A 25,389-nucleotide genomic window follows, 5' to 3' on the forward strand; every position below is an offset into this window, starting at 1 on the left:
AAAGTGCTTTAAGGTGATAGCTCGTAATTAGTGGCCTTTTAAGAGAAAACAAGATTGAGGAACTTCTTATTGTATAATGTTTACTTTGGACAGAAATTTCATCAACAGGGAGGCTTTGACCACATTTTCTTGCAAAAAAAAAATGGGTTTGGGTTGTAAATTGTTCAAATATCTCAAACAAAAAGAAAGGGGGCGGGGTAGAAAATGGCTAATTGTGTCTGGATATTAACCATTTCTGACTTTTAAAAAAGTTATTTATTTCCACTCTCCTGGAAATCACTAACACCCCAATAATATGTACACTTCACCAATATCCACAACTTCTCTTTCCCTTCCACCCTTATAATAAGAAAACTAGGTTTTTGCCAACTGTTCTGGCGATTCTTCTTCCAATCTTTTTTTAACCTATCAGGCCTTAGCACTTCATCATCTGGATAATGACAACCCCCTTTGCTTGTCCTCCTGGCTCCAGCTTCTCTTCTCTCCTTCCCATCTTGCACATGACAGCCAAAACCATCTAAAAGTCATTTTGAGCAGTTGCGCTTCTCAGGTAATTCCTAATTGCTTTTCAAACCACGTTAAGCCAATCCTGATCAAGAGTTTTCTTTCTTCCCTTCCCACCATAATTTCCTGCTGCAGCACTTATTTCTTCTCCTAACTTGCTGTCCACACAAAACATGCTGTTCTTCCCCACCTTGGACTGTCCTTTCCCAGTAGCAGTGGAGCCTAGTGGAAAGAGCACGGGCCTGGGAGTCAGAAGATCTGGTTCTAATCGCTACCACCATTTTTCAGCAGGGTGATTTTGGTTAGTCACTTAAACTATCCGTGCCTCAGCTTTAGTGGATAGAGTCGGGCCTGGGAATCAGAAGGTCATGGGTTCTGGGATTAGGTCATGGGTTCTAATCCCAGCTCTGCCACTTGTCTGCAAAGTGACCTTGGGCAGGTGACTTTACTTCTCTGTGCCTCAGTTACCTCCTTTGTAAAATGGAGAATGAGATTGTGAGCCCACATGGAACAGGGACTCTGTCCAACCCAATTTGTTTGAGTCTACCTCAGAGCTTAAAACAGTGCCCGGCAGATAGTGAGCACTTAAATACCATTATTATTATTATTATTGTTATTAAAGGGGTGATTCAGTTAGCCTATTCTCCCTCCTACTTAGACTGTGAGATCCATGTGGGATAGGGACTGTGTCCGACCTGATTAACTTGTATCTACCCCAATGCTTAGAACAGTGCTCGACACATAGTGTTTAATACCATAATAATTCTTTTTCACCAAGCCAGATCCCTCCCCACTTTATAAATGCAGTTCAAGAGTCTTCCAAGAAGCCTTCCTAGATGAGCTTCATCCTAATCCCGTGATTTCCAGCGCATGCAGACCCTCAACTTCTCCGGATGACCAAGCACTTTGTGGAGCTGTAGTTGATATTGTGTCGGGTCATTTGGTCAAATGTTTCTATGTATGAATCTATGTTTGTGCCATTGAGTGGTAAAAGACTTGAAGACCACAACGGTAATAGTATTTTTAAGTGCTTACTATGGGCCAATCTCTGAACTGAGCGCTGGGGTAGATACAATCCAATCAATTCAGCCAGAGTCCTTGTCTGACATGGACCTCTCAGTCTGTGGGAGAGGGAGAACAGGCATTTAATCCCCATTTTACAGGTGAGGAAACTGAGGCAAATGACTTGCTTGAGGTCACCTAGCATAGCAGAGCTGGGATTAGAACCCTGATCCCCTGACTCCCAAGTCTGTGCTCTTTCCATTAAGCCACACTACTTCTCAGCAAGCAGTGATTTCCCCAAGCAGTGGATCTTTCAAAACTGCTGACTATCCAAGTTATTAATCTTCTAGCTTAAAGTACACGGATGGGCCTTGGCTGAGGGCCAAAACTGTAATGTTGGGAATAACAGCTGGAGAGTGAAAGCAAAGGGATGCTTCAGGGAATAATAATAATAATTATAGTATCATTTAGTGCTTACTCTGTGCCAAGCACTGTATGAGACATAAGAGCCCACCTGGGGCTCACAGCCTAAGTAGGAGGGAGAACAGGTGCTGAAACCCATTTTGCAGATGAGACCCAAAGAAGATAACTGACCTGCCCAAGGGCACACAGCAGGCACCTGGCAGAATCAGGATTAAAACCCAGGGCCTCTTACTTCCAGGCCTCTGTTCTTTCCGCTAGGCCACACAAGATAGGGAGCGGCTGGGGAGAAACCTGGAATATTAGACATTTTACCAACCGACGTGACACGTTCCCCAGAGCGACTCTGTCTGATCCTCTCACAGTCTCTGCTTTCAGGCACCGATTAGCCTGACTCTTGGGCATTGCCGAAAGTAAAAGATTTCTAACCGGAACACTGTCCCCACCATCCCCAGGGGTCATCCTGCTTTGTGTGGGTCTCGAGTAGCTGCTCATCTGAACTGAGGATCCTGGACCCAATCTCTGAGCCAGAGAGATAATGAAGAACGGATGGTACAATACATACATGACATCTGGGCTGTTGGCCGTCGTCACCAACACGTACAGATCGAACACTATCTCGAGGTAGTTTGTGAAGTAAGGCAACCCGTCCACGGTTTTAATATTCCTGGAAAGAAAAAAAACAAAGGCAGGTGGATTCCTAAAGCGTGGGTGTGTGTACATCCCCGGGCATGCATGCGTGTCTCACATAATTCATTCAGTAGTAATTATTGAGTGCTTACTACGTGCAGAGCACTGTACTAAGTGCTTGGAATGTACAATTCGGCAACAGATCATCTCCATCACCACCTACTGAGCGGCTACTGGGTGTAGATCGCTCTATCGGGGCCACTACTGGCTTGAGCACTAAACCAGGGGGTTGGAGAACACAGAGCAGAAGACAGGGCTCCTCCCTGTCCTCGAGAAGATTCCAGTTTAATAATGAAGGTAAGCATAAAGAACTTGCCAGATATATGATAGGTCCAAAAACATGAGTGGAGAGGTGAATCAGAGAATGTCTCATGGAGGAAGTGGCTTCGGAGGAGGCTTTGAAGGAAGGGAGGGATGTGGCTCAGGGAAGCTGATCGAGAGGCAGATCCATTCAGGGAGAAAGTGGAACAATAAATCAGAGATGGGAGACCTGGGAATGAGGTACTTAGGTGGGTTTTTGGAAGAACAAAGAGCGAGAGCTGGAGAGTAGTGGAAAAAGAGAGAAAACCTATTATTGAAGGACCTTTTTTAAAAAATGGTCTTTGTTAAGGGCTTCTATATGTCAGGCACTGTACTAAGCACTGGAGTAGATACACACTAATCAGGCTGGACCCAGTCCATATCCTACATGGAGCTCATAGTCTTAATCTCCATTTTACAGATGAGGTAACTGAGGCACAGAGGAGTGAAGTGACTTCTCCAAGATCACATAACCAGACAAGTGGCAGAGTGGGATTGGAAACCAAGGTCCTTCTGACTCCCAGGCCTGTACTCCACCCACTAGGCTATACTGCATCTTGTCAAGCCTTGAAGCTTTAATGAGAGAAGAAGTGGGGGGCCATTGGAGAGCTTTGAGGAGAGAAGTGTTCTAAATGTCACTTTAAGAATATGATTCTAGTAGTTGTACACTGGATAAAATGTAGGGAGGGGAGGCTGGAAGCAAGGAGATAGTAAGGAAGCAGTTGAAGTATTCAGGTGGGAGGTGAGGAATGTGGGTGGAAGAGAAAGGGGATCTTGGAAATAATTTGGAGGAAAAAATAGCAGAATTTAGAGACAGAATGAACGTGGGAGGTGAATGTCAGACAGAAAACAAAGAGAGCATCAAGATTGTGAGACTGGAGAACACAGGATAGGACTATTAACAGTGCTGGAAAAGGCGGAAAGAGGAGGTTTAAAAGTTTTTGATCTATTGAGTTGAAGATGTCAGCAGGTGGAGATGACCCGGAGGCAGGCCATTCAAGATCACAGAGCAGGTGTCAGCTGGTAAGGTCGATGGGCATCAGCTGTATGGAGGTGATGGGTGAAACCCCGTGAGGAGGTGAGATCCCTCCCTGAAAGGAGGGAAGAGTAAGAGCAGAGGACCCAGAGAAGCATCTTGCAGAACACTCCAAGTTACAGGGACGAGGAGAGAATGAGTCAGGAAGGGAGACTTTGTGAGGGGAGTCAGATAGAAATGAGAAATAACCAGGGGAGTCCTGGAGCAGTCAAAGTCGTGGGAGGAGAAGGCGGGGAAAGTGCACTGATGCTATCGATGACTTCCACTTGCTTTGTTTTGTTGCCTGTCTCCCCTCTTCTAGACTGTGAGCCCATTGTTGGATAGGGATTGTCTCTATTTGTTGCTGACATGTACTTTCCAAGGGCTTAGTACAGTGCTCTGCACACAGTAAGCACTCAGTAAATATGGTTGAAGAGAGAGAAAGAGAGAGAGATGCCCACAATGTCAAAGGCAGGGGAGATGAGGATCCGGACAGAGTATAGCCTATTAGATTTAGCCAAAAAGAAGTCCTTGGGAACCTTTAATGAGCAGGGGTTCCAGAGGGAAGGGAGTGAAAACCAGATTGCAGGGAGAACTTCCAGACACACCTCATTCCGTCCCCTTGAACCCCCCAAAAAGATGGTTCCTAGTTAGACTGAGAGCCCCATGTGGGACAGGGGCTGTGTCCAACCTAACTTGTATCTACCCTAGTGCTCAGAACAGTGCTTGGCACATAGTAAACACTTAACAAGTAGCATTATTATTAGAAGAGAGTTGGTAGAGAGAAGAGGGACACGAACTGTATACAGCCTGTTCACGGAGTGTGCAAACAAATGGGAGATGGATGGGGTGGTGGGTGGAGGGTGTAGTGATGAGGAGGAGGAAGGGACAAGAAAAGATTTTTCAGTGTGTTCTAGACTGTAAGCCCGCTGTGGGCAGGGAGCGTATCTACCAACCTCCCAAGCACTTAGTACTTTGAGAAGCAGCGTGGCTCAATGGAAAGAGCACGGGCTTGGGAGTCAGAGGTCGTGGGTTCGAATCCTTGCTCTGTCACTTGTCAGCTGTGTGACTGTGGGCAAGTCACTTAATTTCTCTGTGCCTCAGTGACCTCATCTGTAAAATGGGGATGAAGACTGTGAGCCTCACGTGGGACAACCTGATTACCTTGTATCTACCCCAGCACTTAGAACAGTGTTCTGCACATAGTAAGCACTTAAATACAACATTATTAGTAGTATTGTACTCTCCCAAGCATTTAATACAATGCTCTGCACACAGTAAACGCTCAATAAATTCCACTGACTGATGTATAGGAAATTTTGACTTGACAGCAGAGGAGAAGGAACTAGGAGAGAACAAATAGAGCAGTGAGCTGTGGGATGGGGATGGAAAGGAGTGAATACTTTAAGGAATGAGGTGATAAGATTCGAGCCAGAAAGATGGACTCGATTTTAAGGGTAAGTGGGAGATCTCCTGGTGCTCTCTGTCCCTTACAAATGCATTTCAGTGTTCTAAACCTGAATTTAGTGCCCAGCAGTGGATCTCAAACGAGTTGAGTTTAACAAAATGGGAATGTGCGCCAGGGAAAAAATTTCCAGGAAAGGAGCCCTCACCTATCCTCAAACAGCTTCAAAGCCATGAGTGAAAACATCAATACACTGAACATAAACAAGAGAAAGACATAGAGGATCTCTGGCAAAGTGTTCCGGATACTTCGGAAGGCTCTTCGAATCTGCCAAGACAAGATTTAGTTCCGTTACGGTCTGACTTCATTAGCTTGCATCTACCGCAGCGCTTAGAACAGTGCTTGACACATAGTAAGCAGCACTTAATACTGTAATCATCATTATCCTATTACCACCCAGCCCCTACGCTTCACGCCTCTAATGCCAATCTACTCAACCGTACCTTGATTTCAACTACCTGCCAACTCCTGCCCATGTCCTCCTTCTGGCCTGGAACGCCCTCTTCCTTTCTATTCAACAGATGATCGTTCTCCCCACCTTCAAAGTCTTATTATAATCCCATCTCCTCCAAAAGGTCTTCCCTGATTAAAACCTCATCCCCTCCTCCCTCTCCCTTCTGCGTCACCTATACATTTGGATCTGTACCCTTTAAGCATTTGATAGTCATCCTACCCTGAGGCCCACAACACTTATGTCTTGTCTTACGCTTTCGGGTCGTCTCCGACCCATAGCGACGCCATGAACGTGACTCTCCCAGACCTCCCCCGCCTCCATCTGCGATCGTTCCGGTAGTGGATCCAGAGAGTTTTCTTGGTAGAAATCCAGAAGTGGTTTACCACTGCCTCCTTCCATGCAGTAAACTCGAGTCTTCACCCTCGACTCTCTCCCGTGATGCTGCTTGCCCAGCCTAGGTGAGTTTTGACGTGTAACAGATGGCCTTCCACTTGCTAGCCACTGGCCAAGCTAGGAATGGAATGGACAGGCCTCTGCTTGGCTCTCCCTCCCGTAGTTGAGACTGGTAGAGGACTGGAAACTCACCAGGTGTGAGCCTGAGAGGGGGAGCACTTATGTACATATCCATACTTTATTTTAGTGTTCCTCTTCCTCTATAGTTATAGGCTCCTTAGGAGTGTGTCTACCAACTCTGTTTTATTGTACTCTGCCAAGCACTTCATTCAATCAATTGTATTAATTGAGCACTTACTGTGTGCACAGCATTGTGCCAAGCCCTCGGGAGAGTGCAATATAAGGAAGTTGGTAGACAGGTTCTTTACCTACAAGAAGTTTACAGTCTGGCGGAGAGCACTTCCAACAATGTACTGCACACAGTTAGTGCTCAATAAAGACCACTAATTGATGGATGAATGCATTACAGACCTAAGTGGTCTCATTTTAAGATAAATTGGGGGAGGGGTCAAACACGAACTTTCACACCCAAGTCCCTACCTGACGACTCTCGGGGAAGTTTATTAAGAAGATTGGTCGTAGGCATCTTGACCACCTAATTCCGTGGATTCCAGAGATTTTGAGAGCTGCATAGATAATCAGGTCAATTAAGGTCAGCTGTAAATCAAATAGAAGTAAGAAAAATGAGTAGGCTAGTCTGGATTGAGGCAACGGCACAAACTGTTAGGAGTATGCTGTGGTTTTGTCCCTAGGCCGCACAGAATACACTGAAAAAATGGTTGTCGGTGAAAAAAGGGTGATCTTTTTCAGGTCCCAAACACAAGTAGGCAGTTATGGTTTTCTTTCAAAAGCATCCCCAAGCCTGTTTCTCAAGGCGTACGAAGGCCACTTCACCTCTTGTTGCTTAAGAGCCTAAATGTAGGTCACTAGTCTCAATTTTGAAAGGGGAGAACACTTCAGCTAGAACCTAATCCCACCGCAAATATTAATCTGACCAGATCTTAACAATGTTCCTGCCATCCTACAACGTTGACTCAGTTTGAGGTGACAAATGTCTCCATTAGAGATATTTCAGACTTGAAAAAAAGTATCAGAACTATCTAGGTAATTGGGATCGAAGTATTTGGGGCTTGAATTACTTGGCTAGTTTGCTAGTATAGACCTGGCCACAGTGTCATAATGCTGGCACTATTCATGTTTCACAAACTTCATCCTAGCTGGTGAATTTTCTCTCCCCTGGCCACCCAGAATTGAACCTTGAACAAAAACCATCCCTTTTAGGGAATACTCGGGGAAAGAAAATCTGGATCACTTGATTCAAATAAGTAACCTCCATTTTTCTTTTGAACTTCAAGAGGCTTTAAAATTTCAGTCTTCCCTGGGACCCAAGTTTCTCATCCTTGGACACCCTTCCCTCGGAAGGAAGCTCCCAAGAGGAAGGAGAATCGGTCCAATCCCATCTCTCCCTGCCCAACCCCAGGCTCTTTAAAGGCCCCCGAGCCACTCACCACCATGGTCAGCATGACGCAGATATTCTTGGTGTCTTTCCAAAACACCGTGCGAGGAGTGACTTTTGCAAACTGGACAAGCCGCCCAAAGAATGCAGAGAGACATACCAATTCTACCAATGAGGTAGCCTACAAATCGAAAGGATAGAAATGGATTAGAATCAATCATATTGATTGAGCACTGACTGTGTGCAGAGCACTGTACTAAGTACAATGCAACAGTAGAAAAGTTGGTAGGCACTTTCCCTGCCCGCAGCGAGGTCACAGCCAGAAGAATATCCCCATCCACATTCTCCACTGTCACCCTACCCTAGTCCCGCAGCACTCATGTACATAGCTGTAATTTATTTAATTCATCCATTCAATTGCATTGAGCGCTTACTCTGCGCAGAGCACTTCTCAGCGCTCGGGAAAGTACAATGTAACAATAAACAGGCACATCCCCTACTCACAGTGAGCTTACAGTCTAGAGGGAGAGACGGACATTAATATGAATATGTACATATGAATGATTTATTTCTAGTAATGTCTGTCTCCCCCTCTAGAGTCTAAACTCATGGCAAGTAGGGAACGTGTCTACAAACTCTGTTGTATTCTCCCGAGCGCTTCGTTCAGTGGCCTGCACAAGATAAACACTCATTAAATATGTCTGACTGATTCCTTCCTCTGAGCATCAGAGGAAAGCCCTTCTTTTCACTCCACAGCTAGATATGGGACAGATTTTTGAAAAACAGATGACCGTAGGGAAGCAGTGTGGCTCAGTGGAAAGAGCCTGGGCTTCGGAGTCAGGGGTCATGGGTTTGATTCCCGGCTCTGCCACTTGTCAGCTGTGTGACTGTGGGCAAGTCACTTCACTTCTCTGTGCCTCAGTTCCCTCATCTGGAAAATGGGGATTAACTGTGAGCCTCACGTGGGACAACCTGATGACCCTGTATCTACCCCAGCACTTAGAACAGTGCTCTGTACATAATAAGCGCTTAACAAATACCAACATTATTATTATTATTGTTAGTCATCAACAAGCAGTATGGCCTAGTAGAAAGAGCACAGACGTGGGAGTGAGAGGACCTGGGTTCCAATTCCAGCTCTGCCACCTGCCTGCTCTCTGCCTGCTTTGGGAAAGTCACTGAAGTATTCTGGGCCTCAGTTTCCTCAACTGTAAAATGGGGATTCCCTCTTATTTTGCGACCCCCCTGTGGGACAAGGACTGTGTCTGACCTGATTAACTAGTACCTACCGCAGGGCTTAAAAACCATAATCATCATCAGCAAGAATATTTTATCAATGAAAAATAAAGTTCAACTGGTGCCAAACCACCCTCTCCCTCCGAAAAAAAAATCCTAAATGGGTTAGGGGCAGGTTAGATACCTAGCTTGGGTTTTGAGGGCTTATTCTTGGATCCTATGAGTCGAAACTGACGCATTAGAAGTTTAACCTCAGTGGATCAATGAGGTCTACTGAGAGCTCAGTGGATGCAAGACACTGTACCAAATGTAATACAGTAAGTAGACTTGATCCTTGCCTTCAAGGAGCTTTCAGTCTAGTAGGGGAGACAGACTAAAATAAACTACAGGTAGGCGAAGCAACAGAATATGAGCATATGTCCTTAGGCGCTATGAGGGTGGTAAGGTTGAGAACCTAAGTAAAGGGGGAGACAGATTAAATCCACAGGTGTCCCAGAAGGGAGGCAGAATAGGTTGGAGAGATGAGAGGTTAATCAGGAAAGGTTTATTGGAGATGTAATTTTAATGGGGTTTTGAAGACGGCGTAAAAACTCTCTCTCTCATGTCTCCCCTTCTAGATTGTGAGCTCGTTGTGGGCAGTGATTGTGTCTGTTCCTTGTTGTTCTGTACTCTAGAGCTTTGGACAGTGTTTTGCAAAATAAGCACTCAATCAATATGATCGAATAAATAAATGAATGATCTATCAGGTATGAAGAGGGAGGGAGTTCCAGGCACAATTTCTCAGTAGTCACAGCACCTCCGCAGAGGAAAAGCAGTATGGCCTAGTGGAAGAAGCACAGGCCTAGGAGCCAGAGGACGTGGGTTCTAATCTCAGCGCCATGCCATAGCTGCTGTGTAACCTTGGGCCAATCATTTAACTTTTCTGTGCCACAGTTACCTCATCTGTAAAATGGGGATTAAGATTGTGAGCCCCACGTGGGCCACGGACTAGGTCCAACCTGACTAGCTTGTATTTACTCCAGCGATCAGTACAGTGCCTGCCACATAGTAAGTCCTTAACAAATACCATTATAAAAAAAATGCCAGAATTATTATTGTTGCGGGCAGGGATTGCATCTATCAACTCTATTATACTTTCCCAAGCACTTAATATAGTCATCTGCACACAGTAATAATAATAATAATGATGGTAATTTGTTAAGCGCTTACTATATGCCAAACACTGTTCTAAGTGCTGGGGTAGATACAAGGTAATCAGGTTGTCTCATGTGGGGCTCATAGTCTTAGTCCCCATTTTCCAGATGAGGTAACTGAGGCACAGAGAAATTAAGTGACTTGCCCAAGGTCACACAGCTGATTAGTGGCGGAGCTGGGATTAGAACCCACAACCTCTGACTCCCAAGCCCGTCATCTTTCCACTGAGCCACGCTGCTTCTCATAAAGCTGCTCCTCACAGTAAGCACTCAGTAAATACCACTGATTGACTGATACCAAGGCCCACCCACCCCATAGCGAGGAGACGCTGGCAGCTACCAAGCAAAAGTAGTCGCTCAACTTGGGAGAAATTAGGTTGCCTAAAGGACCACATAAACAGGTTAAGTTACCACACAGAGGGCAGTGGGATATGCCTTGAGAGCAACCGAAACCACTGAAGGCAAAGTCCTGGGTGCCGGGGATCTCTCTCTTTATTTCTGGATGGACTCAATGGGCCCTCGACTCCAGACATCGGCCAAGATTCTCCTTCAAAGGTCTGGGCTGCGGTCGGTCAGTCAGTCACCCCCCCCCCCCCCGGACACTGAAGCCGGGGTCGCTTCGCCAGAATGGCGGGGCTGATGGAAGTGGGAAGGCTGCCAGGACCCCGTACCCTCAATCCATCGCTTTTATTTTTTCTTTTCTGGTATTTAAGGGCTTACTACATAGCAGACACGGTGCTAAGCGCCGGGGTAGATACAAGCTAATCAGGTTGGACACGATCCATGTCCCACGTGGGCCTCACCATGTTAATCCCCATTTTACAAATGAGCTAACCGAGGCCCAGGGAAGTTAGGTCACACGGCAGACAAGCGACGGAGCTGGGATTAGGACCCGGCTCCTCCGACTTTCTGGCCTGTGCTCTATTCACTAGGCCACGCTGCTTCCCGCTGCCTTCCTTCAGCCTGCCCTTCAACCAAGGGAAGAGGAAATAGAGCTTGGCTGGATGAGATGTCTGGGGCCCACCCAGTCTCAAGTGGCAGTGAGCAGCCAAACCCCTAGCTTTGAAGAGATTTCACCAGTTGGTCGGGATACAGATAATTGAAATGGCCACCACAGTTCCCCACTGGGCCCACTCCATCTTCCGGGCTCAAGTGCACACTTTTACGGGTGTCTTATGTTTTGTCTCTTAGGCCCCACTGAGGAGCAGGGCAGCAGCGGACCGAAGGGTAGAGAAGGGGTTGGCCAAGCCCACCAGAACCCAACTAGATTTGTTTTGGTGCCAGCCCGACCCACTTGGTTCTTGTGGGCTGAGCCCAGCCAGGCAGAACTCCAAGGCAGAAGCCGCTCTCCAATTATTATTATTACGGTGTTCGTCAAGCGCTTACTCTGTGCCAGGCACTGTACTGAGGCAGCTTCTGGTCTGCCCTTGGCACAGAGATGTGAAGCTTAGACCTCACTGGCACAGAGCGATCCAGAGTGAAGAATCTGAGGAGGGGGGTGATCTTGCATCATCCTGGAACTCACTCCCCGTGATCCAACAGAACACAGCTCTCCCTACCTGCAAAGCCCTCCCAAAATCCCAATTAATTCTCAAAACCTAATTATTAAAATGAATTATAATAATGATTAATATAATACTCAACCATTATTACTATCTTCATCTAGTGCCAAGCCAGCCCCCATCCCACATGGGGTTTGCATTCCAAGGGAGAGCCAGAGAGCAAGAAGGGTATATAATCCCATCTTTATGGATGAGGAAACTGGCAAAGTGAGAAGCAGCATGGCAAAGTGCCTAGAGCCGGGGCCTGGGAGTCACAAGGTCTTGGGGTCTAATGCTGGCTCCGCCAGCAATCCGCTGTATGACCTAAGGCAAGCCACTTCACTTCTCTGTGCCTCAGTTCCCTCATAAATAAATAATAATAATGATGGTATTTGTTAAGCACTTACCATGTGCCAGGCACTGTTCTAAGCGCTAGGGTAGAAACTAGCTAATCAGGTTGGATACAATCCCTGTCCCACATGGGGCTCATCTATAAATCGGGGATTGAGACTGTGAGCCCCACACAGGACAGGGACTGTGTCCAACCCGATTTGCTTGTATCCACCCCAGCTCTCAGTACAGTGTCTGGCATATAATAAGCACGTAACAAATTCCATAATTATTATTCACAGAAAAATTGAATGACTTGCCCAAGGCCAGATAGGCGGCAAGGGGAGGAGCCAGGATTGAAACCCAGGTCCCGACTCCCAGGCCCGTGTTCTTTCTACTAGGCCACACTGCTGTACATCAATGCACCAGTCATTTCTAGTATTCACGTATTTTTTGAGACCCTTCCTCAGCACTTACGTTTACATGCCTGATCACATACATTCAATTTATTCTGATTACTCCATCATGCATATTTTTATTCCTGTTTCTCCCATCAGGGAGTAAATTCCTTTGAGGAAGGGCACATACCCCATACTACTTTGGTCATTTCTCAAATATTTAGTCCAGTGCATTGCACCCGGGGCGTGCTCAATAAATACCTTCACCTCTACTACCAATCCTATAGAAAGGGGCAGCATTATCAACTGCTGCCCGCCCACAGGTAAACCCCACAGTGAGGGGAAGCTGGTCATACTTTGATCTTTAAAGAAAATGTATTTCTGTCCCAGAGGGGATGAACGGGTAGCTTTCAATCTTTGGCCAAAGCCAAGCCTGGGACCACACGCAGCAGGACACAGGATAGCTCTCTAAGAGGTGAAACTGGATTATACATTAGTTTCTATCTTAACCACATTTTGCAACATCCCATTCTATTGGCTAGAAACCCATTATGCCTTCAACACAACATTCCTTCCAATTCAAATCGGCCACAGGTCACGCGTGGTAGGGGAAGGCTACGCCCTGATAGAAAACGTTGGACCATCATCATCCCCAACGAGAGGCCGGACTCGTTCACTATGGAGAGAAAGGACTCTTAGGACCCGTTATTTTCCGGTGAAACGGTAGCCCGTGAAACCGAAGGTGTCGGTTTCCATTTCACTGCTCGCGCTTACCAAGAAAGGTAATGGGTACACAGCAGGTTCCTCAAACAGAGCAAGGGAAAGGTTTACAAAAATAAAGAAGTACGTGGCTACTTGCATCGTCCAGTGGTTGTAAAAATAGTAAAGTCTGTAGAAAAAAATGAGAAAGGAAATTGTAAATGAAGCAGCCCGTCGTTGCCGATACGCCAACATATGAAGACACTCTCAATGGAAACGGTAGCCGAATTTTGGTAGTACATAGGCCCTTGGTAACTAGGACTACATCCCGGGCCTCCTCCCATGAATTAGCTAGTAGGTGGTTCGGCACGGAGATGGTCGGCCTACTGCAAAATTCATACACTGTATCATGATAGTCTATCAATCAGAGCACTGTACTAAGCACTTGAGGGAATACAATGCAACTGAGTTGGTAGACATCTTTCCTGCCCGTAAGAGTTCATAATAATGAAATTATTATTATGGAATTTGTCAAGTGCTTACTACGTGTCAATAATAACAACAATGACGATGGTATTTGTTAAGCACTTACTATGTAGTGGCAAGAGCCCGGGCTTGGCAGTCAGAGGTCGTGGGTTCTAATCCCTGCTCCGCCACTTGCCAGCTGTGTGACTTTGGGCAAGTCACTTCACTTCTCTGTGCCTCAGTTCCCTCATCTGGAAAATGGGGATTAAGACTGTGAGCCCCACATGGGACAACCTGATTATCTTGTATCTCCCCTGGTACATAGTAAGCGCTTAATACCATTATTATTATTATTATGTGCCGGGCACTGCACGAAGACCTGGGGTAGACACAGGCAAATCGAGTTGGACACAGTCCCTGTCCCGCAAAGGGCTCATGGTCTTCCTCTCCATTTTACAGATGAGGTAACTGGGGCATAGAGAAGTCAAATGGATTGCCCAAGGCCACACAGCAGACAAATGGCAGAGCTGGGATTAGAACCGATGACCTTCAGACTTCCAGGCCTGTGCTCGATTCACTACGCCACGCTGCTCCTCATGCTTTGTTTTACGCCCTGGTGTTGATACAAGTTAATCAGGTCAGACACAGTCCCTATCGCAAATGGAATTCCCAGTTTAAGATATCTCAAAAACAACTTAGCCCCTCACATGAAATGAAGATGGTCTTTTCCTAATGGAAATCACTTACACATGGAAGCTAAGAGGGGGAAATCCCACCACAAAACACAGTTGTCTAATTGTAGTCTATGTAAATAAAAAGATTCAGTATGGTGCCTTTTCATTTTGGTTCTGTCTAAACTAGAATTACCTCTTTACCACTTCCCAACCACCTAATTTCTTCACAAACAAAGTTCACAAAGCATGCTTCCCCTTTCCTGAGAAATGAGCTCTATGATTTGTGTCTCTAGAAACACAATATTGGCAGTCCTGTTGCACCCCCAAAGTTAAAACCCAAACAGTTTATTCAACTACAATTCAATTCAATACAACTCAAGTGCCGGGGCAAAGGGTCACATGTGTGGATTTAAATAGGATAAGAACTCCTAGGCTGCCAGCTCGATTCACAAACCACACAACACCCTATGGAGCAGTGTTCTTGAATGTGGCCACTAAAAAAGAGTGGCACGGGCACTGGTGTTGGGCCAAACTCTCTCAGGCCCCTAAAGTTCTCCAAACTGCCCGGGGAAAGGTGGGCGTAGCTAAGCTGGGCAGAGGCCTGAGACCAGGGGAGGAAGGACGAACACCCAAGAGATTCAGCCTCCAAAATGTCAAAGGAAAATTTCCCACAGGGTCTAGTGGATGAAACAAGGGCCTGGGAGTCAGAGGACCTGGGTTCTAAACCCAGCTCTGCCCCTTGTCTATGTGATTTTGGGCAAGTTAACTTCTCTATGCCTCAGTTACCTCATCTGCAAAATGGGGATTAAGACGGTGAGCACCTTATGAGACATGGATTGTGTTGAATCTATCTCCTAGTTACACCAGCACTTAGTACAGCTGTCTCCAACCCGATTTGCTTGTATTGACCCCACTGCTTAGAACAGTGCCTGGCACAAAGTAAGCGTTAAACAAATACCATTATTATTATTATTATTATTACAGTGCCTGGCACATAACCAGTCAGTCGATCGGATTTATTGTGTGCTTACTCTATGCAGAGCACTGTACTAAGCGCTTGGGAGAGTACAATTTAACAATATTCCAGACATATTCCCTGTCTACAGTGGAGTTTACAATCTAGAGGGGAAGACACACATTAATGTAAATAAATAAAGTACAGATATGTACATAAATGCTGTGTGGGGTTGGGAGCGGGGATAAATAAAGGGAGCAAGTCAGGACAATGCAGAAGGGAGTAGAAGAAAAGGAAAAGGGGGCTTAGTTAGGGAAGGCTTCTTGGAGGAGATGTGCCTTCAATAATAGGTGAGCGCTTAACAAATACCATTAAACCTGCCATCCCTGGAATCTAAATGCCCACCCTCCTAGATAAATGTGTTGGGAAGAATATTGCCGGAAAAGATGGTGTATCTGAGTCTAGAGGTTTCCGGGCTTGCCATATTTCCGTGAAAATTCAACATGAAACTTCTCCAAAGGAGAACTGCATGCTTTATTTTTGTTGTCATGAAGGGACAGGATAGAGGTAACTCTTGCCATTGTTTTTGTTGAATATCATAATGCAAACATAACCCAAAACTAAAAGAACAACCAGCAGATTGCATCAAGATTAAACAGCAAACACACAGGAATTTCCTGCAGTTCTTTCTCTGGCAGAAGCTTAAAGTTCCTTAACCTGACCTTGGGGCGGGAAATAGTGAAGTCCTTTAAAGTGGGATACTCCACTTCTCACCCCAAATGTCTGGGCCCTTGTTGCTCAGGATTTAGGAACCACACAACTTTTACACAAATCCACATACCCCCACTCTGGTTACTTTCCATAAGCGAGCACTTCCAGTCACAGAAAGTGGGAATTGTTTCCTTCAGAGGAATAGTTACATTAGAAGACACGTCACCTCAATATACCATACCTGATGGCTTGAGGGGTGGTTTCAAATGGGATGTTTCGATTATACTGGGCATCATACACATAGGCAGCAGCTAGGAGCAGATCCTATTAGAAAGAAAGACACTGTAGGAACACCCAACATAAGAATGAGAAATTTGACGTTGAAAAAAAAAAAAACCCATGCAGGCCCACACGCTAGAAGAAAAATATTTTTTTTAAAACCAGTCTTTGCTTTCAAAGTATAGGATGAAATTCAAGTGAACATGGATGTACACCTTTTATGTTATTGTCTCAAAAACAGAATCCTATTACTATCCCCCAATATGGGTGAAAAAGTTTCCCAAAGTAGGATTAACCCAGAAGAGAATGATAGGAGAAATTCATTTTAAATGGACAAAGCTATGGGGTGGAGACAATTTCTGCCTTGAATAGTTTCAATGTACTTTAGGTGGCCCCCTCTCAGGGTCGCACCTGGAGAGTTTCCAGTCCTCTACCCATCTCGGCTATGGGAGGGAGACTCAAGCAGAGACACATCCATTCCATTCCTAGCTTGGCCACTGGCTAGAAAGTGGAAGGCAATCTGCTACAAGTCAAAACTCACCTGTGCCGGGCAGCAGAAGCGTGGGTGAGAGTCGGGGGCAAAGACTCAAATTTACTACATGGAAGGAGGCAATGGTAAAATGCTTCCGTATTTTTAACCAAGAAAACTCTATGGATACACTACCAGAACAATTGCAGATGCGGGTGGGGCGTTCTGGGAGAGACGTGTCCAAGGCATCGCTATGGGTGGGAGATGACTCGAAAGCACAAGATGAGACTTTAGGGGGAACATTTCCTCATAGACAGATCATTGCTTCCTTCCACTGCAAAGTCTTATTGAAGGTCCATCTCCTCCAAGAAGTCTTCCCTGATTAAGCCTTCCTCTCCTCTTCTCCCACTCCCTTCTGCGCGGCTCTTACTTGCTCCTTCATTCATTCTCCCTCCCATCCCCAAAGCACATATGTAGAAATCTGCAATTTATCTATTTATATTAATGTCTTTATTGTTATACTGTACTCTCCCAAGCACTTGGTACAGTGATTTGATGGTGATGATGGTATTTGTTAAGCACTTACTATATACCAAGCACTGTTCTAAGCGCTGGGGTAGATACAAGGTCATCAGTTTGTCCCACGTGGGGCTCACAGTCTTAATCCCCATTTTCCAGATGAGGGAACTGAGGCCCAGAGAAGTTAAGCGACTTGCCCACAGCCACACAGCTGCCAAGTGGCGGAGCAGGGATTAGAACCCACGACCTCTGACTTCCAAGCCCGGGCTCTTTCCCCTGAGCCACGCTGCTTCTCTACTTGCTGCACACAATAAGTGCTCAATAAATGCGATTAAATGAATTGATTTAGGTGAGGCCTTAGCTAGCTCCCTGAAGCGTTCAGCGTCCAGAATGCATGAGCACTTTCTAGATGACGTTTCATGTTGAAAGCCAGGCATGCAGGCAAAGTGAGTAAACTTTAAAAAATGCCATACGAATAAAACATGCAATGTCCCACTGGGTTAGACCTGAAATGATAATACCCGTGGTGCATTTTAAGTGCTTACTGTGTGCCAAGCACTGTCCTAAGTGCTGGGGTAGATACGATGCAATCAGATCAGACACAATGCCTTGTCCCAAAGGTTAAGTTTGAGGACATCCAAGAAGAGCTGTCCTGAAGGGAGGAGGAAACGTGAGGCTGCAGAGAAGGAGAGAGGTCAAGGCTGGAGATGTAGATTTGAATATCATCAGCATGGAGATGGTAGTCGAAAGCCATGGGAGCGAATGAGTTAATAATAAATAATGTGGGTATTTGTTAAGCGCGTACTATGTGCAAAGCACTGTTCTAAGTGCTGGGGAGAATACGAGCTGATCAGGTTGTCCCACGTGGGGTTCACAGTCTTCATCCCCATTTTCCAGATGAGGTAACTGAGGCCCAGAGAAGTGAAGTGACTTGCCCAAAGTCACCCAGCTGACAAGCGGCGGAGCGGGGATTTGAACCCGTGATCTCCGACTCCCCAGCCCGGGCTCTTTCCGCTGAGCCACAGGGGTGAGTGTAGATGGAGAATAGAAGGGCAACAGAAACTGAGCCTTGAGAGACGCCCCCGGCTAGAGGGTGGGAGGCAGGGGAGGAACTTAGTACGGTGCTCCGCACACAGGAAGCGCTCAATAAATACCACTGAATGAATGAACTGGCATAAGAGGCCGAGAAGGAGCGGCCAGAGACATGGGAGGAGAACCAGGAAAGGACCATGTCCGTGAAGTCGAGTTTGGACAGTGGGCCCAGGAGAAGGGAGTGCGGTCCACAGTATCGACGGCAGGTGAGAGATTAAAGGAGGGTTAGGAAGGAGCGGAGGCTGCGGCATTTGCCAAGAAAGACAATAGAGAGGACAGTCTCTGTGGAGTGGGCAGGGAATCAAAGGCTCACAGGGAACTGATCCACTGGATGGAGGAAGGAAAAACCCTGGGGGTTGTAGAGAGCCAAGAGTGCAAGAGGAAGGGTGGGCCTAGAGTTTTGAACCCCATGACACAAGCAGCCCCTTCCCACGACCCATGCTTGGGGGACCAGTCTTAGAACGCGGGAAGCAGCGTGGCTCAGTGGAAAGAGCACGGGCTTGGGAGTCAAAAAACATGGATTTTAATCCCGGCTCCGCCACTTGTCTCCTGTGTGACCTTTGACAAGCCGCTTGACTTCTCTGTGCCTCATCTGTAAAATGGAGATTAAAACTGTGAGCTCCCCAGGAGACAACCTGATTAACTTGTATCTACTCCAGCGCTTAGAACAATGCTCAGCACGTAGTAAGCGCTTAACAAGTCCCGTAATAATAATTATGGAAACGTCCCAAGTGAAGGAAATCTGGCAGTTTTTACCTATGCAAGTCAGAGTGCTGTTTTAGAAGAGAAGCTTCTTGAGTGTGAGGTACCTGAATATTTTTTGTACCTCGTAGTCACCCACCAAGCTGGATGGTCTACTCCAAGGCGCCCAGCAAGCCTTCAGTGTAGAAGGAACTTTAAATATGGGTCTTTTGGGCCTCACTCCTACCGAGTCTTCCCCTTCATCTTGGCGGGGGAACAGCTTCCCACAGTTCTCCAGTGTGTATAAAATGGGCTCGGAAGAGGTCAACAGCGCTGCTAGGGAGAGAGAGAGGGAAATCCGTGGCAGAAAAAGCCCATGGAGAAGCATTTTGGCACTTCCCTTCTCTGGGCTTCAGTTACCTCATCTGTAAAAGGGGATGGAGAGCGTGAACCCCATGTGGGACAGGGACTGTGTCCAACCCGACTGACTCGTATCCACCTCAGCGCTTAGTACAGCGCCTGGCACAAAGCAAGTGCTTAAGAAATACCACTATTTTTAAGTGACATACTCAAAGTTCTGGTAGGGAAACAGAGCAAGCCCCTGGAAGAACCTTGATGAGAGCCCAACGCCCTCCTGGATAATAGTAATTAAATGCAGCCAGGACTAGGGTTGGGAGGCCTGCGAGATGGGAGCCAGTGGGAGGGAGGGAAAGAGAGAGGTAAAGGTTGGAGGCAAAAAGTCAGGCCTGGAGGGCCATTCTGAAGGAAGAAGGGCAGAGTTCAGGAGCAGGCTCTGGCCAAGAAAAGCAGAGAGCTGGGACTACCACACAAATAAAGGAAACAGAGTATTGGAGCATGCAGACGTGGAATAAAATGTGGTTAAGAGACCAGGAGGGTTATTGGAAGTTTCAGTGACTGCCAAGATGATCCCATGGGGAAAATTCGAAAAGTCTGGTTTTTCTCCCTTCTACGAATGCTTTCTAAAGTCAAGTGATTAATCTGCACCTTGCTGAGTGATCTAAGACTAAACTCCAAACAGTCCAAGAGATCATTTCTAACATGGAATGCTCTCGGTCAGAGTCTGGGGAAGGTAGAGCCCTTGGCTGTCATTTAATCAGGGTTATGGTTAACCCTTTCAAAGTACGCTGCAGCTGCCTTACTGACCATTCAGACGGAACAGCCCATCACACGAAACAGGACCAAAAAAACAGAGAGAGCAGCTTGGCCTAATGGTTAGAGCACGGGACTGGGAGCCAGAAGGACCTGAGTTCTAGTACTGGCTCTGACACTTGTTTGCTGTGTGACCTTGGTGAAGTCACTTCACTTTTCTGTGCTCCAGTTCCCTCATCTGTAAAATGGGGATCGAGACCGTGAGCCTCACGTGGTACCGGGACTGTGTCCAACCCCATTTGTTTGTAATCACCCCAGCGCTTAGAACAGTGCCTGGCACAAAGTAAGGGCTTAAATACCATGAGGAGGAGGAGGATGGTAGTAAGCATTTAAATACCATAAAAAAATAAATGGTGATGGTGGCTGGGAAACAAATCCACCGGCCAGGTTCTGAAAGATTAAAGATCCTTTATTGTATTTCTATTACATTGCAAGTCTCTTTTCTTTATTGCTCTCTCTTCAATCTGTCTGCAAAAAGAAATCCCACACGATGCCTGCAGCTTTACTGCTCCAAACTGCCTGAGAGGGTACAGTCTCTTTAAGTTATTGAAAGAGTTACATTTGATTCTACCCTCTCAGCGTCTTCATCACCCCAGATTTGGGATTTCTCTCGGGGCTCAAATTGATCTATCAGAGATATTTACTGAACACTTAGAGAAGCTGGCTAGAAGCCCTTTAGAGAAGGAACCAACTCAGATAAAGGGAAATGATTCTTGTCCCTCATCCAGGGCGACTCACCAGCTGGGTTGCTTTCCCCTGGTCACAGAACACGGGCATTTGGCTTCTTTCAGAGCATGTCCGTGGTGCTCAGGGAAACGGCAGGGAGGCCTAGTGGAAAGACTCGGGCCTGGGAGGCAGAGGACCTGGGTTCTAATTCTAGCCCTGCCACTTGCCTGCTGTGTAACCTTTGGCAAGTCACTAAACTTCCCTATGCCTCACTTTCTTTAACTACAAAATGAGGAGTTAATACCTCCTCGGGGAAGCAGCGTGGCTTAGTGGAAAGAGCCCAGGCTTGTGAGTCAGAGGTCATGGGTTCTAATCCCAGCTCTGCCACTTAGCTGTGTGACTTTGGGCAAGTCACTTCACTTCTCTGTGGCTCAGTTCCCTCATCTGCCAAATGGAGATTAAGACTGTGAGCCCCATGTGGGACAACTTGATCACCTTGTATCCCCCCCAGCGCTTAGAACAGTGCTTTGCACATAGTAAGCACTTAAATACCATTATTATTACCTCAAGTCCATGGGGGGACAGAGACTGTGTCCAACCTGATTAACTTATACCTACCCCAGGGCTTAGTATAATGCTTGGCACATAGAAAGCACAGAGTAATAACAACGACCACAACAACCAAAAGGCAGGGCAGCTGTGAGCAGGAAGCAATGTTAGAGAGGCACAGGGAAGGAGGTAATAATAATTATGGTACTTGTTAAGCACGTACTATGTACCAAGCACCGTTCTTAGCGCTGGGATAGTCAGGTTGGACACAGTCCCTGTCCCACATAGGGTTCACACTCTTAGTCCCCATTTTACAGATGAGGTAACTGAGGCCCAGAAACGTAAAACGACTTGCCCAAGGTCACACAGCAGACACGTGGCATAGCCGGGATTAGAACCCATGGCCTTCTGACTCTCTGCCCCGTGCTCTATCCACTAAGCCACGCTGCTTCTCTGTACCTACCTCTTACCTGCAAAGATGGCCATCAGTGGTATTTATCAAGCATTTTCTGTGTGCTTGGCACCGTGCTAAGCCCTAAGGAGAGTTCAATACGATAGAGGTGGGAGCCACATTCCCTGCAAGCTCCTAGAGGGTAAGGATCGGGTCTACCGCCGCTATCGTACTGTCCTCTCCCAGGCGCTCAATCCAGTGCACTGGGCAATCAAAAAATACCAAGGACTGATTGTTCTGAACAGAGGGATGGCCCAGCCATCCCTCCTTTCTTTCCTGGACCCTGGCAGAGCGGGAGAGCGGGAAAGGGAAGGCGGGCTGGGATGAGCTGTTTCCTCAGCCCTCGGTTGGGGCTCCAATTAGCTCCCCGCAACTCCGAGGTAGGGGGGCTTCAAGCCAGGCCAGGGTTCAGCTCATGAGGGCCGGAGCTTGCGGGGTGAGGTCGCTGGACTGCACCCCAGCAGGTGGGTAACCCCCAGGAGCCTGGCAGCAAATGCCTAGAAAAGCAGCGTGGCTTAATGGCAAGAGCCCAGGCTTGGGAGTCAGAGGATGTGGGTTCTAATCCTGACTCTGCCACTTGTCTGCTGTGTGACCTTGAGCAAGCCACATTTAACCTCTCTGTGCCTCAGTGGCCTCAGCTGTAAAACGGGGATGAAGACTGTGAGCTCCACGTGGGACAACCTGATTACCTTGTTTCTACTCCAGCGCTTAGAACAGCCCTCGGCACATAGTAAGCGGTTAACAAACTCCATAATTATGATTAGAGGGGTGCAGGCGGGCCCAGGGCGAGGGGACCGGCAGCAAATGCCATAATTGTGATTATCATTAGAAGGGTGCAGGCTGGCACACGGTGAGGGGACCTCCCCCACCCCCACCCTCAACCAGGTCTGGCAGCAAATCCCATAATCATGAGTAGTGGAGGGGTGCAGGTGGGCTCGGGTCGCTTAGTACAGGGTTCTGCACACAGTAAGCACTCAATAAATACGATTGAATGAAAAGGGACCACCCTACAGGATTGGCAACAAATGTCATAACTGTGATGATCGTTAGAGGGATGCAGGCGGGCACGGGGAGAGGGGACCTCCCCCCTCTCCAGGACTGGCAACAAAGCCTGTAATTGTGATGATTATTAGAGGGGTGCAGAGGGGAAACGGGGCGAGGGGACTCCCACCCCACCAGGATTGGCAACAGATGCTATAACGGTGATCATTAGAAGGGTGCTGGGGGGCATGGGATGAGGTGACCTCCCCCCTCAACCAGGACTGGCAACAAATGCCATAATTATAGCCATTAGAGGGGTGCAGTTGGGCACAGGGTGAGGGCCCCGCCCCCCAGAACTGGCAACAAATGCCAAAATTATGACTATTAGAGGGGTGCAGGCGGGCACGAGGAGAGGGGACCGACCCCCAGGACTAGCAACAAATTAAGCGCTAAGTACAGTGCAATGCACACAGGAAGCGCCCAATAAATGCTACTGAAATACTACTGAATGAGCAAATGCCTTAACTGTGATGATCATTAGAGGGGGGCCGGCGGGCAGGGGGAGAGGGTCCCGTCCGCCTCGCCCTCCCCAAAACCAGGACTGACAACTACACATGCCACCATTATATTCATTCAATAGTATCTATTGAGCGCTGACCATGTGCAGAGCACTGTACTAAGCGCTTGGAATGGTCAAGTCGGCAACAGATAGAGACGGTCCCTGCCCTTTGACGGGCAACTATTCGAGGGGTGCAGACGGGCACGGGGCACGTGGACCGACCCCCAGGACAAACGAATTAAGCGCTTAGTACAGTGCTCTGCACATAGTAAGCGCCCCATAAATGCTCTTGAAATACTACTGAATGAACAAATGCCATGATTGTGATGATCACTAGAAGGGTGCCGGCGGGCAGGGGGAGAGGGTCCCCCCCGCCCCACCAGGACTGGCTACAAATGCCATAATTATAACTATCAGAGGGGTGCAGACGGGCACGGGGCGAGTGGACCGACCGCCCCCCCCCCAGGACTGGCAACACATTAAGCGCTTAGTACAGCGCTCTGCGCATAGTAAGCGCTCAATAAACACTATTGAATGAACAAATGCCATAATTGGGATGGTCATTAGAGGGGTGCAGGGGGGCGAGGGTCCCGCCCCTCCCCCCAGGACTGGCCCCGGCGGAATTTCTGTCGGTGGGACGCGGCTGGGGCTTGGCCCGTGGGGTGCCCGTGTGTCTGTCTGTCCGGCCGGGTCCCCTCCCCTCCCCTCCGTCCCCCCTCCGTCCCCCCTCCGTCCCCTCCGTCCGAGGTCCCACCTCCTGCACGGGCCGGGTGCCCCTGTCCCGGTCCTGCGGCTGGGCCATCTGCGGGCGGAGCTGGGGGGGCCGGGGGCCCGGCCGGGCGTGCCAACCCTCCGCGGGCGAGGTGCTGTGTGCGAGCCCGGCGGGGGCGGCGCCTGGCCCCGGACAGCTGGCCTCATCGCCTAATCCCCATCACGTGCCCGCCCGCCCGCGGGGAAACACCGCACCCACAGACAGACCGACAGCTCTCCCTCCCTCCCTCCCTCTCTCTATCCCATCCCCTTTCTAGCCCTTCCTCTCTCCCTCCATTCCTTCCCTCCGGCCCTCCTTCCCCCTAGTCCTCCCTCTCTCTACCCCTCCGTTCCCTCTTTCCATCCCACCCCCTTTCTAGCCCTTCCTCTCTCCCTCCATTCCTTCCCTCCGGCCCTCCTTCCCCCTAGTCCTCCCTCTCTCTACCCCTCCGTTCCCTCTTTCCATCCCACCCCCTTTCTAGCCCTTCCTCTCTCCCTCCATTCCTTTCCTCTGGCCCTCCCTCTCCCTAGCCCTCTCTCCATTCCTTCCCTCTCCCTTTCCCTCCCTGTCTCCCCCGCGTCCCTTCCTCTAGCCCTCTCTATCCCTCCATTCCTTCTCTCCATCCCACCCCCTTTCTAGCCCTTCCTCCATTCCTTTCCCATCCCCTTCCCTCCCTGTCTCCCCTCCATCCCTCCCTCCATTCCTTCTCTCCATCCCACCCCCTTTCTAGCCCTTCCTCCGTTTCTTCCCTCTCCCTTTCCCTCCCTGTCTCCCCCGCATCCCTCCCTCCATTCCTTCTCTCTATCCCACCCCCTTTCTAGCCCTTCCTCTCTCCCTCCATTCCTTCCCTCTCCCTAGTCCTCTCTATCAACACGTAGAACGGGGCTTGGCACATAGCGCTTAACAGATACCTTCATTATTATATTATTATTATCCCCCTATTCCTTCTCTCTATCCCACCCCCTTTCTAGCCCCTCCTCTCTCTCTCTCCATTCCTTCCTAGCCCTATCCCTCCGTCTCTCCCCCACATTCCTCCATCTAGCCCTCCCTCCCCCTAGTCCTCCTTCTCTCTAGTCCTCTCTCCATCCCTCTATTCCTTCTCTCTATCCGACCCCCTATCTAGCCCTTCCTCTCTCCCTTCATTGCTTCCCTCTATTCCCTCCCTCTCCCTATCCCTCCCTCTCTCCCCCACATCCCTCCCTTTCTCCCTCCCTCCCCTAGCCCACCCTATTTCTAGTCCTCCCTCTCTCCCTCTATTCCT

General features: G+C 48.1%; 1 protein-coding gene across 1 annotated transcript in view; it reads right to left on the reverse strand.

Moving 5' to 3' along the window:
• Positions 1-24,251, reverse strand: part of LOC100681599 (two pore calcium channel protein 1-like) — a 56,624-nt gene extending 32,373 nt beyond the window's left edge. Inside the window, exons 1-7 of the mRNA XM_029069994.2 lie at positions 24,132-24,251; positions 16,203-16,285; positions 13,232-13,346; positions 7,812-7,940; positions 6,844-6,960; positions 5,545-5,663; positions 2,492-2,593 (exon numbers count right to left, since the gene is read on the reverse strand). Coding sequence (XP_028925827.1) covers positions 2,492-2,593; positions 5,545-5,663; positions 6,844-6,960; positions 7,812-7,940; positions 13,232-13,346; positions 16,203-16,285; positions 24,132-24,179 — 713 coding nt within the window. The 5' untranslated portion in view covers positions 24,180-24,251. The remainder of the gene's footprint in view (positions 1-2,491; positions 2,594-5,544; positions 5,664-6,843; positions 6,961-7,811; positions 7,941-13,231; positions 13,347-16,202; positions 16,286-24,131) is intronic.
• Between the last annotated feature and the right edge of the window lie 1,138 nt (positions 24,252-25,389).

This window comes from Ornithorhynchus anatinus, chromosome 1 (genome assembly GCF_004115215.2).
Source record: "Ornithorhynchus anatinus isolate Pmale09 chromosome 1, mOrnAna1.pri.v4, whole genome shotgun sequence".
Lineage (NCBI taxonomy): Eukaryota > Metazoa > Chordata > Mammalia > Monotremata > Ornithorhynchidae > Ornithorhynchus > Ornithorhynchus anatinus.